The sequence below is a fragment of the Chionomys nivalis genome, chromosome 9, assembly GCF_950005125.1.
Source record: "Chionomys nivalis chromosome 9, mChiNiv1.1, whole genome shotgun sequence".
Lineage (NCBI taxonomy): Eukaryota > Metazoa > Chordata > Mammalia > Rodentia > Cricetidae > Chionomys > Chionomys nivalis.
In genome coordinates, this window is record NC_080094.1 from 38647659 (window position 1) to 38665732 (window position 18074).

The 18074-nt window shown below is 39.1% G+C and overlaps 1 protein-coding gene across 3 annotated transcripts in view; it reads right to left on the reverse strand.

Moving 5' to 3' along the window:
• Positions 1-18074, reverse strand: part of Snap25 (synaptosome associated protein 25) — a 76987-nt gene that overhangs the window by 16568 nt on the left and 42345 nt on the right. For 2 of the 3 annotated variants that reach the window (XM_057781657.1, XM_057781658.1), the window contains exons 2-4: positions 11659-11794; positions 9615-9656; positions 3309-3357 (exon numbers count right to left, since the gene is read on the reverse strand). In XM_057781657.1, coding sequence (XP_057637640.1) covers positions 3309-3357; positions 9615-9656; positions 11659-11730 — 163 coding nt within the window. In that variant the 5' untranslated portion in view covers positions 11731-11794. Of the gene's footprint in view, positions 1-3308; positions 3358-9614; positions 9657-11658; positions 11795-18074 lie in introns of those variants that run through there. The other variant, XM_057781659.1, reaches the window with a different exon arrangement.

Sequence of the window (18074 nt, forward strand, 5' to 3'; positions counted from 1 at the left end):
GTTAATATAGAGCCGTTCAGGCTTTATATTATATGATGTCTTGAGAGACATCATTTTTAGGGGAACAAAAGTCCCAGGACTCTATATGCCTTCAAAGTTGTCTGTCATGCCTGATGCTCCTTGGTGTCCCTGATAGCTAGGTCTAAAACAAGAATCCTATAAGGACCTTCCCAGGGTAACTGTTCAGTTGGAGAACCTGCAGAGGTCTGGCCTGCCTCCACAGCAGGTGCAATAGTTTTCCAGGAGGGTGGTTGTTGCTTGCCGTTCCTTGAGCAGCTGTGAGGTAGAAATGGTTAATACTCTGGATGTCAGGCATAGACAAAATTAGTACAGCATAAGTTGGAGAGAAATCAAAAAGCAGTTACTTATCTAAGCAAGTAAACATTACACAAACAGAATTAAATATTATTAATTTAATATTTATTAAATTAAATAAATAAATTGACTTATTAAGACGCAAGGAAGATGTGGTTGGCACACCCATCTGTCACTTGCAAAGGCCCTAAGTTCCTAATAAAAATGGAATGTGTACTCTGTCAGACAAGCCCCAGATCACCCACTTTTGAAGATTTACAACTGTAGTTTTTAATTATTTTTTGTCAGAATGAGCTGTTTGCCACATATCTGCTGTAACACAAACTCTCATGGAAAATATGCTTACTGGAGGAATGCAAAATGTTTCAGCTGAAAACGTTCACTCCTGTGGGGGGAAAATCTGTTCTTTGCTTTTTTTTAAGGTAATTATAGCTAGATGCTTATGGGAATTATCATATTTAAGAATTATAAATTTTTGCATATATATGTGGATTTTGGCACACTGTACCTCTAGATTTTTTTCATCAAAGTACAAGGATATTTTCAATTCAGGTAAGCAGACTGTTCATGTTCTACTTTTCTTCCTCTCTCTTCATCTGTGATGCTGGGGCCTTAAGCGAGGACCTCACTGTAGCTCTACAGCTGAGCTACATCCTCAGCCTTTCTCTCTAGGGCTCCATGTTTCTGTCTATTGTTTTCCATATCATGCCTTTTTGTCAGTACTTTGTAGAGAAGGAAGAAGACATTATCCCAAGTGTTTATTCTGTTGTAAAGCTCCTTTCTCCACACTGCTGACTATTAACTTATCTATGTGGGCACCTGTGTTTCACAACTTTTCATGAAATGGCTTGCTACACCCCACATTTAAGAGTTGAGACATTGCGACACAGATCAAACCAGAAAGTAATTACAGCAATCCTTAATACCTTTGAAACAGAACTCAACTGGATTCTTAATTTTAGAGATTTCAACCAACTCTAATTTGAACAGTGGAAGAAAAGTGATGAGGTTGGTGTATAACTGTTTTTTCCCTAGTTTTACAATTATTTGATGTATATTTTGAAAAGAGTTTAATGCAAATAAATATTACAAAAACAAAAGCCCCTTTCTGATAGCAATGGAAGGAACCTGTCAGAGAAGTAGGGTGTAGCTCTGCATCAATGGGTTGCATAGTATTCATACTAAGGTCATGCTTTTTCGAGATGCTACAGGTTAATACCCAAGTATAGTGGGACTGCCAGGTTTGTGGCATTTCTGCCCAACAAGGTCTTCTCTTCTCTACTTAGGCGTGGCAATCTTAGCTCCTGGGCTCCCCATTACCTTAGCTGAGACCTTCTTGGAATAGGTTTTTAGTCTGGGGTTCCTCCCACTCTATCCTCCTTTTCTTTCCAGCTCCCTTTCTAGGTGTTAGACCTATATCACAGTCCTAAGGATCTTACTATCACACCCAGAAATCATAGGCTCTTACTTTCTATATCCATCCATCCTTCCTTAAATAAATCTCTAATGCTTCTAATAACTCCTCAGGACACCTCAAATGCTATGGCTTTTTGTCTTCTCTTCTTACTCCAACCTTAACCCTCCAGAAATCATTAAACACTTATGTACTGTGTTGAGGGCAGAACATCTCTTCACAGGCATACCCTAGCTGACTTAGTTGATCTTTCCACTGACAGATATTTAGATCATTCCTAGTCTTAAAAAAACTACAAGTAAGGCATATTCATTTTTCTTTACATAATTGTTAGTGTTTAACTACAGTGTAAAAATCCTAGGAATGGGATATTTTGGTCAAGGATAGGTGCACTTCAAAACTGAAGATATTAATATTAAATTGTTCCTTATAACGTGTGTATCAGACCACAGCATCAATTGGAAATTAAGTGTTTCTATTTTCAATTTTTAAGTTTTGGGTCAATTTGCCAAAACTTGGCATGTCATTATCTCTGATGCTGAGACAATATTTTACATCTCTACTTGCAAAGTGAAGTTTTATATCTTATTTCTATATTTCTTCTTGTTATTTTCCCTTTGATGATATGCATAGGCTCTCTATATTTTAGGAAAAGTATTTTATGCCAGGCTGTCAGCATGGCAATTTTTCTCTCAGCTTGAAATTTGTGCTTGGAGTTTATTACGGACCTGCTGGGGTGAGTTTTACATTCTTATATTTGCCACTGGGAAAAAAATCACAGTCGCAATGTTTTTCTAATGTCTTTGCAAAGTATAAAAATGTCCAATTATCTCATTGTTATAAGAACACAAAATGGAAACAGGTAAAGAACTTGTGGTTAGAATTATGTACATTATATTACCATATTTTTAGACATTTTGAGTCCATTTAAAACATGGGATTGCCTTTATGGTTTCTACCTCAGTGTGTAGAGATGATCTATTAACATCCTGACTCTCTGAGTTTTGTTACTCCTAGCCTTTCCAAAAATGCTTTTAAAATAGATAAAATATTATGATTGGTTAAAATTTCTACTTTCTAAATACCCCATGAGAAAATGATTTTCAGTTATTCTGGGGAAGCCTCTGTAATGACTTGAAAACCAAAACTTTCAGATACTAAATTTGGATGGTCATAGGAAATGCATAACCTCATATATTATATCCCATAACTTTGACATTAGTGGGAAGAAACCAAATTTATTGGGAAAGTTTGGTAGTAAGAAGAATAGGCAAATTCTCAACACTGTCTAAAATATTGTCTTTTAAGAGACATACACAGATTTTGCTTTTAAAATCTGTTATCTTGATGTATATAGTAGAGACAGCAGTATCATTAATTCAGTCATGAATAAGGCCTTGACATCTCCACATTTAATATATTCAACAGAAAAAGAAAATTAGCAAGACAAGCTTTCTAGAACTCTTACACTTATATATACACGTAACACAGGCAGATGGCCATTGAGGGTGCACAAAAATTAAAAGCTGTAACTTTATTCAGTTGCAGAATTGTTCTTACTGAATAAATCTGAACTTACCTCCTTGTTCATCCAACATAACCAAAGTCCTGATACCAGCATCTTTACTCTACATTCCAATAATGGTAGCAAAGTTGAAAAGGAGTTAGAGAGAGAAAAGAGAAAGAGAAATCAGTAAGGAGACAAATATTCCTCAATATGGAAAATGAAGAAGGACCAAAGGGAAACAAAGGGAAGACGCATGACAAGAGCATTAAGGGACTAGGTAGGGACCAGAGGAATCGGGTAAAGGGTGAACTTCATCAGTGACTCTCAGGGCCATGTGGAGACAGGTAGTAGTCCTTCCCCATTGGGTGGACCTGTGTCCTTCAATACAGTGAGTACACATTGGAATGCATGTACTTAATATTATACAATAATTCTATACCTGAAAAGTAAAATATCTATAGTTCTCATAACACAGAAAACAACATTTTCACAGTCTTCTAGGATGAATTCTTTTCCTCTGGCAAGTTTGACCAAAAAGTGCCCATTAATGGCCAGGGGAGGTATACACCCCATGGGAGATACATAAGGATCTTGGAATCCTGGTGCTTAGATTTATCATAGAGTGTATGGCTTTCCAAAGGCTGAGAAGCACAGCTCAAAAGAAAACTGACTCTCTGACTTTTCTCTGTGGAGAGAAGTTCTTCAAGATCTGGAAGATGGAGTGAGATCAGAAAATATTTTTCTCTGAAATCCCCAGTTCTGTACAATGATGCAATGTGAGAAAACCATTCCTCTCCTGGGTTGCTACACATTTGTACAGCGATCTCTAGAAACATACTTCATCTCACTGCTTTTGCCCCACACAAACCAAGACTACCTAGGTTATTGGGACAAAGATAATGAGAGTGGATGGGAGAAGAAGAAGTGAACATAATGTCTTATTTGATTTGGGAGTTTTCGTGTCTAGGAACCTAACCTGCTCTATTGTATGCTACAGGGGGATACACACTAACCAGAGAGACTATGGACCACAAAAGGCATCTTAAAGTCTTTCTTTTAGTATATTTTGAGTGGACTTCCATCTCACATTTTAATGACCCCTTTCTGCACTTCTTAGCCATTAGGTATGAGACAGTAGAATGAAAAGCAGGTAGTTTATTAAGGCATAATGGATCTGACAGTGCAGAAGCATGTTAGAGAACATTTTCTGCTCAAAGATCCTGTTCCATTCTGTTGTTGGTGGAAGATGGAGAAAAGCTGTTGACTTTTTATTAGCCCAGTTCTCATCTATTTGTATGTCATAGCATTCTATGATGTATTTTGACTCTCACTTATGTTTGTATGATGCCCTAGAAGTATAATTTTGCATTTTTCCAATAGGTGCTGCATGTTTCAAAACTAGAACTGAACTAGTTGGAAGGAGCCAGAGTGTTTGACATTGTCTCAGTTGAGGAGAACATAAATAGGAAGTGTTAGAACAGGAAGCCTGGGAGTCAGAAAAGCTGGACTGTGCTGGAAGGTTAGCTGATTCTTTCAGTCTCACCATTTCTCACACTGAGAGTAGAGCCAATGACAAAAAGTAATAGGGTGTGGTTAGTAGGTTGGTTTATTTATCTTTTTAATCCCCTTTTCTTTCATTGTCTATTATTTCATTTATGTGCTTTTTCATTCACTTATTCAATAAATGTGTACTGGATAGCTACTCTGTTCCAGACATTAAGAATAAGGGATAGAAAAATGTATAGCTTGTCTCTCAATGGTGCTTCTCGATGTGAGAAACAACTTGGTCAACAGGACTGGATTCAGTAAATGATTCTAAATTCTAGATCTCTCTTTGACATCTTATTGCTCCAATCTCAACTGTTCTATATCTCAACCCACCCTGTGGTCAGATGGGGACAGTAAGAGCTCTCTTACTTCCTACTGTAATAATAAGGATGAAATAAGCTCTACACTGCTGTGCTCTTGTACCCTGTACAGATTTGTCACTTGAATTGAGTCAATAAAATGTTGATGGGCCAGTAGCCAGGCTGGAAGTATAGGCAGGGCAATCAGACTTGGAGAATTCTGGGAATTCAGTCTGCAGTCACTAGACTAGATAGAGGAAGCAAGATGAGAATGTTTTACTGAGTAAGGTACCAAGCTACATGGCTAAACAGAAATAAGAATTGTGGGTTCATTTAAGTTGTAAGAGCTAGTTAATAATAAGCTTGAGCTAATAGGCCAACCGGTTTATAATTAGTATAGGCCTCTGTGTATTTTGTTGGGACTGAATGGCTGTGGGACCTGGCAGGACAGAAACTTCCATCTACACTACACAGTATATCCATCTCAAAACCAGTTCAGCTCATGGGTGCCTGAGTGGGATTCAAGGAGGAATACATTCCAATGTTGTATTTTATCTGAAGGGAATTTCAGCATGCTTAGAATGAGCTACTACCCTAAGATCATTTCTCTTGATGTGGAAATCTTAAAGAAAAAGAAACTTATGTCAGAATGAAACTAAAGTGCTATATGTAAAAACCCATACTCTGCAATGGGGTTTCATGCTCATGAATATCGTAGCTACCATTTCCTACAATGTGTCTGAAGCAATTTACTTAACCACTGAATGTCTCAAAGTCCTTTGAATTGAAGAGAGGAATCAAGGTATTAGTAAAATGTGGCTATAAGGGTTAAATTAGCTAGCATATATTTGATTATGATGGTCATACTGCTGGCTCTAAGCTCAGTACCTGGCACATGGTAGGTTCTTAATAAAGGTTTGAACTTAAATTTGGTTCCATTATTTTACTATTGGCTTTATCAAAATAGCTGGGTTGTTCTTATGAGATCTAAAACACAGAGGGGAAGGGATGGGGAAAATACTGTGAAGGAGGCAGAATTGGAAAGAATACTCTTTCCAGTTCCTGGAAGAGTTGTGAGCTTTAATGCCTAGATTGAGAGTGAGAGGAAGTGGCTCTAGTTTTACCTGAGCTCAATTCTTCATTTGTGTTTGAATTTGCTGGAGAAATAGACCATCTAAAAGGAGTTGGAAATGCCTCTTTTCATTTCTTTCTTTTGTGAAATCTATTTTTATTTTTAAAATATGTTGATGAATTTATTTAGTAAATGAATCAAGCCAGTGTTTATAGAATATTTTGTTGCTGTCCTTTTGGGGTGTTTTCCCAAACTCCAGGACATCTTCCCTAAAGCCTGAACACCCAGGCATTTTCTTAAACTCTGAAGGACATCACATCAGCTTATTAAAAAGAACTGGCAACTTGATTTGATAAAATGTTTAACTGAAAGCCTCACATCTACAACTGTGGCTTTTACAAGGCTCTCTCCTTTTTATTGCCAAAGCATTATGAAAGATAAGCTGGTATAGAAAGAGATCTGACACTGAGGCATTTATGAAATATTAGTGTTTCAGTAACTATTTCAGGAAGGCTCTGTAGTGCTTTCAAATATGCCTGCCTAAAGTCGTCTGGTCTATTCTAGCTCAAGCTTCATAGCCCATGACACTGATATGCAGACTTCACATCTGCATTTAGTATCAGCAGAGTTAACTATTTTCTTCTCAAATATCTTCTCCTGGAGAACATATTAATGATTCTTCTTCTAGATTTAATCCTTCTCTCTCTCTCTCTTTTTTTTTTTTCTGCTCCCAAGGCACGTATGATCTTGAATTTGGACAGCTGTTCACATGTTGGTTTCCCTGCAGTAAATCAATTTGCATTTCTGTCTTAACTCCAACGTTAGGTATTGTATAAACATTTGTTGAAATGTATCCACCCAACTTAAGTTCCCAACTCCAGGCTGTGAACTAAGTATCATCGAGTCTCTAATTGTTTGTACCTGTCTATGATATTCAGTTTTTCTTCCCCATTGACCTCTGAATAACTTTAGATCATCCCTGAGATGTTGGTGTTGACTTCTATTAAAAGTTAGTCCTCAGCCTCCTCTGTTCTTATGCTCTGGAGTTTATTAGAGGTAGCATAAAGCTGTGCTTTCATAGGATGTGGACTATTTGCCTTTGGGAGACTTCTCAATTCTAGTAACCTTTCCTGTCTTTGAAACTGAATTCAATAAAAATTCAGTTCAATTCAAATTATGTAGCACTGACAGACTTTGGGGTAGTGAGTAAGATCCTGGCATTTCAAAAACCCATATTTCCCAAATAATTTCTGCCCTTGATGAATACTTAATACTGATTCCCTTTAAAGAGAATTCTCTTTTTGATTGAAAATCAGAACATCATCTGAATAGCCAATACCCTAGACATGAGGAATGTTTCACTATAAATAGACAATGGCCCAGGAGGAAGTAAGAGCAAGCCAGTCTGCTCTAATAATGCCTTGCTCACAATTTCCTAAGGATGGAATGTCTAACAGCCTCCTTTTACTTATTAAATAGAAGAGATTACACCCATCTCTCTCATTCCTTGATCTAAGATTCAACTTCATGCTTGATCGAGAAACAATTTAGGAGAAACAAAAACATATAATTTGAGAATCCTACTTCAATCAATGGAGCTTTTATTCTTAGAATAAATTAGAGCAGTCAGATTTTTGTAAGACAGGCTGATACTACTTTCATTTTTAGAAGCCATACATGAGTGAAGGGTTCAGGTTCGCAAGACTCTGAAGGACAAAGGGCCAGTTTAATGGGGTGAATTCCAATGCACTTATTCTACTAATTTCCAAGTCTGGGCAATGTTTCAGCATTGCACAACTGAGCAAATTGGAGACAGCTTGAGAAATGTGCACCAGATGTACATGTATTTACACAAGCAAGTGATGAGTGAGTTTGAAGGCTCTCGTTGTAGGTCATGAAGTATACTGTGATAATACTGTGGAGTACAATAAAATAATTTATAACTGTTAACAGTGCGCTCCCTTCATGTTAATCTCAGTTCATGTAAGAATGTTCCAAGCTCTTGCCCCTTTTGTGTTTTGCTTACAACAAATTGGAAAACGGTACATTAATGCCAAATGGTCAGCACTCCCAGATTTAGGTTATCTGCCTCCTTCTTGGCATTTAAGCATTTCTACATGACCAGTGTCCTTAGAACAAAGCAAAACAGACATTTCCCTTCATTTAGAGTAGAAGGCTGCTCTCCTATGCTGCTGAGGCCCTGCGGGGCTGCCTTTCTTTGGGGGCCAATTTGTGCTGCATTGCAAGCTCAGTTTGTCATTTTTGAAATAACAGATCTTTTTTATTTTATTCAGAGAACGCATCATTACTTCTCCCAGCACTTCCTGTTGTCTTTAACCTTTAGCCACACTTCACTCCTAGGTGAGGAGCTTCAGCATCAGAAGTAAAAGGAAGACAGTATTTGCTTCCATGGTGTAAGAGGCAGCTGCCTTTTCTCTAAGCCTTTGTAAAATTTATCTTTTTTTCCTCCTTCCCTTTCATGTCATTGCATAAGCAATTTATAGTAGCATAGGGTGGGTGAATAGGCTCATTTAATCATTCTGCCAGAGAAAGCCCAAGATCTCTAGAAAAGATAATCACACATGAATTTATACATTGATAAGCAGTCACATTCAAACCGTGGCTAAAGCAGCATCTTGCCGAATAAAGCCCATTAGGCTTGTTTTATTAGGTTAAGATAAATATAGTTGAAGCCATTCTTTTTCTACGCCATCTCTCTCAAAGGGCAAGTTCAATTAATCCATTTATTCTTCCTGGTTGACTGCTGTTCTATCAAATTGGAATGAGTAGGTTTTATTGCAAATGCTCTTTTGATTCCATTATTGCTATCTGCCCTATTTTACCCATTTAAAAATAGTTTGGGATTCATTAAACCATGAATTACAAATGCTTTACAAATGGATGTGCAATCCGGAGCCAGTAATATAAAAGAACTTTTATATTTACTTAATTGGACTAGATTTTTCTCTTTGTTTAGGATTTTTCTTATTTTTTTCATAAATTTTAGTGTCTGACACTAAATACAATAATTTCAAAAGATGACATGTCTGCATAAATACATATTTTTCAAAGTTATAAATATAGCTGGAGTTAGAAAAGAATTTTAGATTAGCTGTAATTTGTTACAACAAAATCATTACAAATGAAGATTTTAGGTAAGTAATTATTTCATAGGTTAAGCACTACTCTGTCTGATTGCAGGGACCCCCACTTTTGTGACTTTTGGGAACAGGAGCTTAGAAATGGTAGGCTTCTCTATACTATGAACTGTAGAGGTAACCTAAGCTGGAGGATGGTGAGGTCACCTTGATAACTAGTTAACATTTCCAGTATTTTCTGGCTTTCTGATAGGCTACATTAGCATTGGAAGCAAAAGAGCCATGTCTCAGGCAAAAGCAATAGGAGGTAGGAATAAACCTGTCAGGGGCCTAGTTTATATTAATAGAATCCATGCCTTACCTCTTCAACCAGCTGCAGCATGCGCCGGGTGCTTTCCAGGGACTAAGACAGAAAAACATAAACATTGTTAAAAGGCGGTAAGTAATAGAGCACCAGGAAAGTCAGAAGTACTTTCTTCACGTGAGAAACACAAAGGTTCCTATCACATGGGACTTTAACTTTGCAACCGAAACACAAAATGTCTTTCCAGCTTCAATCTCTATCCTATTGGGCTTTCTACATGATCAGATTTCCCGAAGCAATCATAGGAAAACTTATCTTCACTAAACCAAAACCATATGAGGCTGATCTTGATATCAAAGACAAAGTAATCTGAAAAAATAATTTTGTATGCTCCAATGCATGGGAAACCATCTCATATACTCCAAGGACTGCTTTGGTCTCCCTGGACTAGGAAGAGTGAATTTTAAACACAGGCATAATATTTCATGAGTAGAGATGAGTGTAACAAGTTCTTTAAAGCTCCTAGAAACACAACTGGAAGTTGTTATCAATACAAATTAAGCTGTCGCCTTAGGGTGAAAAAAAATCAAGCAAGTTTGAAATGACTAGCCCATCGGAGACAGCTATAATTACCTTCGTTCTTAGATAAGAGAAAGAATGGAGAAAGCTCTGAGCTGGATGGCTGGTCCCTCAGGCACAGCATCACCACTTTGTTCTCAGTTCCTTTAACATAGTTCCAATTCAACAACCAAGGTGATTTCTCAAAACCATGCTTTTAAGTCACAAACTTATGTTGGACATGTTTCTGCAGGAACTTGAAGGAGGTGGAGTTTTGCTGCAAAGGACTTAAGTGAACTCCTTTTTGAATAAAATGGCTATTAGCAATAGCATGCTGCCAAATGTTTAACAACTGACTCTCTGGAAAAAATACGGATATATTTATGTATATTCGCATTTATCACACTGATATGAAACACGAAGGGCACAGAAGTGACACATAATACAACACAGCATGCGCGGTTATAAATTCTGTGTAGCAGGTTGATTCTCACAGAAAGCTCCTGTTTTTAGTGCAGTCTGTCGATGGCTCATCAGATTGCTAGTGTAATCCCAATACGCTCACTGGAACTGTATAACTTCACGTATGTTCACGAATAAGAAGAAAATGAAGCAGCAAAGACTTCACATTAGAATGAAACTTATGAGTAAAGAAGGTGATGTTTTTGTTGAAAAAGTTCCCAATTAATGGAGGACTTCCTCAAATTTTTATATTCTAAATATATTTTATATTCTAAAAAGTCTTTTCACTATTTGAGAATTTCATATGTTGTATTTTAGTCATTTTCACCTCCTCCACCCTTCCCCCAGCTCCTCCCAGATCCAACCTTAAATCCCTACACCCAAACTTTGTATATTACCTTTTTACTGTAATAGCTACAGACATGCATGCTTTAAAAGTTTTATGTGGATTATTAATATTTTCCCTTCGATCTTATAATTACCAAAACAATAGAGCAAGCCGTGATTGGTGGTATTTGTCAATGACTGGCTCTAAATTATTGCTTTCTATTTCATTTTTGACTGCACTGTGGTACACTGGCCCTGCAGTTGAAATGTGCACCAACAGTGTTCTATAGGATTTCTGTGTCTTAAGAACAGCAAGTGTAAATGTCTCCAGGGCACAGATAGCAGAGAAATGTGCTAAACTAACTAGAAGCAATGAGTTTTAAGCATGTAGTACCATTGATTTTAATATATATATCATATATATTTCACCTAATTTTCGAATTATGTACTTCAATTTTAATAATAGGCATGCTTAGCAACCCTCCTGGAAAGTCCCTTAAAGTGTTAGCCTACACTAAGTTACCTACAGCGTACTGCAAGACATCCAAAGATAAAATTTTTCCTAGAGGACCCTGCCCTCTCAAGTATATAAGAGTCCAGAGTATTTGGGCTGTCTAGCCTGCAGGCATCTTAGAGAAAAAGAAAGTTCTTTTTCTTTTTAATTTAGACGTTAGAAGAAGTCTTTTCTCAGAATCTGTATTCAAACCATCCACCTTCCAGTTTTTGGCTTACTTCCTAGGTCTCTCCCCCTTACCTCATCAGCCAGCTGGTCAGCCCTCCTCTGCATCTCTTCCAGCTCATTGCGCATATCTGCGTCTTCGGCCATGGTAGTGGTTGGGGGTTGCTGGGCGCCTGGGCCAGCAAGTCAGCAATGGGTTTGGCTGCAGAACCTGAGAAGAAGACAGATTGGAAACTATGAGAGCTCATATGAATGCATGCACACTGGGAAGTCTAAGACCCACACTGTTCTCGTGGTTTAGATAACGTCTGAACTGGAAGCCGAACTCAGCAAGAATCAATAGAATTGTGTTATTTCTCCCATAAGTACCAGGAATGTATCTTTTATCAGCTCTATCACAGAAACAGACACATGCTTACATATGTTTCTCATAGTCTTGCATTGTAGCCCAGGTTGGCCTTGGGATCACTATTTTTCTGCTTCAACCTCCAAGTGTTCCAATATTACAGGTTTACAAGAACATATATGACTTCATCTAAAGTATGGTTAAAGACGCAAACTATACAAGACATGGGAATAATGGGGTGGACGATACAGGCTAATGTTTGTCTAATTTTTAATGCCACATATATTCAGTTATATTTTGACAGTTTTACTGAGATACATTTGATAAACTATCAACTCCACATATTTAAATTAGATAGTTTGAGAAGTTTTGTCACATGCAATATACCCAGTAACCCACTGCCCTGATAAAGAAAATGAACCAGAGCATTTATCCTCCAAATTTCTTTATTGTTATTCTATCTGCTATTCTCTATACCCTCCTGTGTCCAGGAAGCTGTTGACCTCCTTTTCACCATTATAATTGGTATTTCTTAGGAGTACGTATAAATGAAATGCCTGGCTTTTGCACCGGGTATAATTCTTTTGAAACTTACCCACATGATAGCACAATTACTAGACCATTCCCACTTGCTTGTGTGTAGCATCCCATTGTATTTAGAGGCATCCAGCATTGTCATTAGAGGTTATCAAGGTTGTGCGCAGGTGAACAGCCCTTATTCCAAAGTGGAATGTGTCCAGAACCTTCCAATGTGACCAGCCCACTTTGTGGCTACTCATATGAAACAAATACAGAAAGGAGGAACCTGGTTCTTCCAGAACACACTTCGCTCTTTACTTCTGATCATTCTCCATTCTCAAATACTTACTAAACATCCCTGGCATTGATGAACAAGAATGATGAATTCACCACCACAGAACTATAGTCTAATTGGGAAGAAGAAAGTGAAGGAATTCTGAGCATAGGAGTTAGGCATCATGCCTGTGAGGAATACTTAGTTCCTCTAAGGGAGTAATGCCCCCAGAAGGCCCCAGAAGCAGAGTTTGAGACAAGTCTTTGATGTTAGGCCAGGGCTTGTGTCTTGTATTTGAGATGATCCAGCATGCAATAGAATTTGTCTTTTCTCTTGCAGAGCAGAATATGGTCTCTGAAGAATGGGTGCTAGGCTAGAAATTACATTTCTAGTATTTGCCAGGAGATGGCCATGTAGCTAGAGAAGGTCCCTAAAGGGAGATGGCGTGTGTCCCTGGCAGACAGCGGGCATTCAGAAGTTGATATTGACTCCCCCTATTCTCCTGCCAGCAAAACAGGACAACAGAGGATGTTGAGCCACAGGGTAGCAGGAACTTGGGTCCTCCGAATCCCCAAAGAGAGAAAAGTTGGCTGCTGACCAGACACACCTGTGATTCCATGGTTACCAACACACATCTCATGAACTATATGACTGGATTGTATGCCCACTGTCATGCCACTTTCCCAGCTGCTCAGATGGAATTCTTTTGGGGTGCGGAAGCGGTACATATTATCAGCAACCTGCATTAACCACCCCTGTGATGAAAGTCTTCTGCTCGAGGGACGTTAAACAGGAAGGATGTTAATGTGAACTAGAAGTTGGGTAACTGTGGGCAAGATCATCACCCTTCCTGAGCTTTATTCCTTACAGCTCATTTCTGAGCTTTTATATCACAGGCATGCTGATAATAGAAAATTCTGATCATCTTTGTTTGCTAAGGATGCCGGGTCTTAATATCCAGACAGCCTGTTTGTGCAAAATATTCTCAAACCCTTTGCCATAATCTAGGCTCCTTTACCTCTTCTTCCTTTAATGATGGCTGGCATCAGGCATGCTGCCGAGGAGCTAAGTGCTGGTGGAAGCAGAAACCAAGGAAACCAGCTGAGTGTGGAGGTGCTGGTTTCTAAGCAGCAACTCCCTCAGGATTGCCACCAGGGAACAAGTAAGGGCACGCCTGACCTGGGTTGTCTTTGCGTTGTGCTGCTTGCTCTTTCTTGGGTCATCTCCTCCTTCAACAAGCTACTGACTTTTGCTCATAGTTAGGCAGTGTATTAGAAAGCAGGGTCCCCATGCTTTCAGCACCACAGTAAACTGCCATTTCCCACTCTTCTGGGCTTAATCAAGGATAAGTTTTTGTTCTCTCTCTCTCTTTCTCTCTCTCTCTTTCCCCCTCTCTCTAACACACACACACATACACACACTCACTCACTCTTCCTATCTACGGTGTTTCCTTGGTGATTTCTCAAAGTTGCTATTCTCAGCAGGAGAAGAACAGCTGTATGCTCCTGGCTCCAGGCTGCCAGCAACCTGCCAGGGCCTGGTTGATGGGCAGGTGGCAGGCTGGCAGAGAAGCCATGTGGTAGATGCTCTTGTATTCCTCGCTTTCATGCTCTCCCCACCCTCACACCCACCAGGAGTTCCCATACCTTTGTCTCACTCTCAAATGCATGATTATCTGTGTCTTGGATGGATGAATGATTGAGTGACAGATCTCAGACACACAGTATTTTAAAGCAGAGAAAGCAATGACAGCCCTCCTGATGAGAACCATGAGAACAGCCAGACAACAGGCCGCTTGCTGGGACGTTTGTCGCGACCATTTGATAAATTGTCCCTACAAACTCCAAGCCCATGCATGATTGCATTCTAGGAGACAGGCATCATGGTAACTAGCAGTCATTTCAGCGGCTGAGAGGATGTTAATAATGAAATGAAATCACCCAGGTAGTGTAGAACAAGTGTTACTCCTGCACATTCATTGCCTAAGCTGGTGATGTGGCCCAAAGGAGCAAATCTCACATTGCAAAAGATGGAACAGAGAAACTGCCTCTCAAAAGGTTTCTTCCCTGGAGCTCAGATGTAAGATACCCCCTAGTCATTAAAGACCCTTGTTGATCTCAATCACCCATGCAAAATCTGGCCCTTACTAGGTGTTCACTTCCTATTAGCTGATTTTGGAATGAAGGATTGATTGTATTATCGTGGCAGTCTTGTTAATGTCCCAGAATCGGCACTTTTCAGCTTCAAGTTTAAGATAATGCTTCTGTAAGTCCTGCAGAAGTCAGCATCACAGAAAGCTCTTTAATGATGGTCGAGTCATTAAAACTGCAGAGGTTCCAGTTTGCAGGGTTTGAGATGCAGTCCCTGATTTTTTGTCTCTACAAACACGCAGGAGGTATGAACACTGCTGCTCTGCAGACCACATCTGGCCTACTTCCTGCTAGAGCATCAGTAAATGTCACTGGATAGGGTCAGGAAATGTTTGTAATTACACAAATGGGACACTAACCTGAATAAACCAGTCAAGGGTTCTGTAGCAACATAGCTCTCACCTCAAAGAGAATAAGAGACAATTGATTCTGGACCTAAATTTGAGTGACAGTGGCCCAGGGACATAGGCTTAGATTACTGTGAGATCCATAGTTCCAATGTGAAAGTCATTTCAGGAAGTTTATTCTGGTCATGGAACAAAGAAAATTATATATCAAGGCATTGCTAAAGTCTATTGGAGAAAATATCAGAGATGTGGTTACATCCAGGTAGAGGAATCTCAACTATAGGCCTCAGATGTTATTTGATACCATTCTTAGCTCTGATTGGTGGAAAACAGGTTTCCTTAAACTAATACATTCCAAAGGTTTTTTTTAAAAAAATTTATTAGGATGTTATATCTGATAGGGAGGTGTATAAGAAACAAGTCTTTAGAGGAATAAAGAGAGTTGAAAGAAACTTAATTAGGCTCTGGACATACATCATTCCAACCTCTCCATAGTCCTTATAGTCTAATCAGTTAACCAGCCTGCGCAGACAACTTCTTTCCAGGAATTCTCATTCCTTCACAGTCCTCTGGACCAAAACCAGCTTGCTGTTTGTTTTTGCACTGGACTTAGGCTAATCCCCACCCCTATTCTTACATGGTTGAAAGATTTGAGATGAAAAAATTGTAAAATGAAAATTATGATTCTCAAATCTCAGGATCTGTAAATAAAGTTTTATTTGAGCATATTTTTGTCTATTCCTGGATCCACCATTAGTGGCTTCTTCAATGCCATAAGGGTCCACAAAGCTGAACATACTTTCTAGCTGGGTCTGCAAAAAAATTAATTTGTGGATCCAAGCAAATAAACATACAAACAAACCCAGAAATCCTTAAACGTTCATTCTCAGCTTTTAAAGTCTCCAGTGCATTGCGTATTTTCTACAGATGAGCACCGAGTAGGGTTATTTGTTTTTCTGTTCAATTTTGCCTGCAAAATCCATTCATTGAAGCTCCCCATGGTGTTTCCTTGGAACATATTCTAAAAGAAGAATGATGCATGGAGCAAAACTACAAAATATGAAAATGAATTTGCCTTTGAATGGCTATGCCTATAGAATTTCAGGATTGCAAATCAGATTTAGCCCTTGCAATTAATTGTGAGGTGATGAGGTGTCCTCACAACCTCATAGAGATTTTAATTTCCATGGTCAGCTGCAGACAAAGGCTCCCAGCCTCAGCAGCAGTACGGGGCTGGCCATATCAGAAACAGACACATCTGAGTGCCTACCACTGCTGTGGTACGTTGGGCAAAGCTAGCAAGCTGCTGTAGTTATTCTTTGGTGTCAGGGGAAATTTGCATTTGTTACCACAGACAAGATTGCCTGGAATTCATTACAAGGGACGGAGGCTGCCACAGTTGGCATCCTGAATGCTCCTCAAAGCTCTTGAGTTAGGGGTTTGGCCTTGAGCTTGGTACAAGTGGGATTTGGTGGGCCATTTAAAAGGTAGGACCTAGAGGAAGAAAGTTAGACCATTGGGAATGTGCACTTAAAGAGAATACTGAGTCTCTCTCTCTCTCTCTCTCTCTCTCTCTCTCTCTCTCTCTCTCCCTCTCTCTCCTTTACCTCCTCCCCCTTTTGATTCCTAGCTTTTATGAGGTAAAAAGCTTCTTCTGCTGTGTGCTCTCAGCATAAGGCATTGCTTCACCATATCCCCAACCAACAGTACCAATTAATTGTGGGCAGAAATCTCCAAAACTAAAGATCAAAACAAATCTTCTCTCTCAATTGATAGTATCAGAAACTTATCAGAAACTTTCTCATAGTGGCAGTACACTAACACAAGAGGCAGATGAACTGGGGAGAGCCTCCTCATCTGTTGAAGGACTTGGTTAAGTGCAATAACATAAAACTGCTCTCCACCTCTGGGTCTATTCTCAGAGACGCTGGGTCAGCTGAGTGTGAATATTGGGGTCTGTGGTTTGATCTGTGTGTTGGACAGAGGTGTGGCTATCATGCTATGAACATCAGGCCATGGGGAAAGAACGTCTTGAGGACAGGGTAAGGAGCCAGCAAGTGGTTTCTTTCACTCTATGTATCCTCTTCATTAATAAAACAAACCGACACATTTATATAAATCAATGCCTACTATTTGAATATCACAGAGAGCTACATGTATTTGATGTCTGCCTCTGCTAGCTACTTGAATGGAGGATCTCTTGTTTGTAAGGATGGCTTGTTTCTAAAATTAGTGAGTTTATGACGAGAAAGCAGGAGGAAGAACAAAGAAACTTTAATCATGTTGACTAGCATTCTCAGAGGCTTCTCTGTACTTGCGGCCTATTTAAATCTCACATAGACCTTATAGTGATGTACGTGTGAACAGCCTACTGTGCCTTAGAAGGAAAGACTGGCCCTCACCTCAGATGTAGGTCAGGAGTATGGATCATTTTCAATATAAATACTCTCAAAGCATGTTTATTCTCAGAGCAAGTTGTATGGATATTTTTCCTTTAGACTAAAGCCTGAACACCATCTTATTTTTAGTTTCACTGGCATATTGGGGAGTGTGTAATGACTAAACCAGGCCATCCTTCTTTTGAGTTTGCCCAGTTTTCATAGCCTCCAGAGTTCTAGCACCATTTGCTTCAAGTAGACTTAAAAGTCTTTGGGAAAGGATTCTTAGAGTTCTGAGAGGGGCCAAACTACCTAGTTTCCACAAGGAAACTTTTCTTGTGAAAGCTAAAACAAGATGGTTAATAAGAAATACACCTGGCACCGTCCATCTCCAGAAAAGATAGAGGGCAAAGGCAGCGCATTCTGATGCTGGAGGCTAGGGGTGGTCTGGTGATTATCTTTTTAGTCATGTGAAAA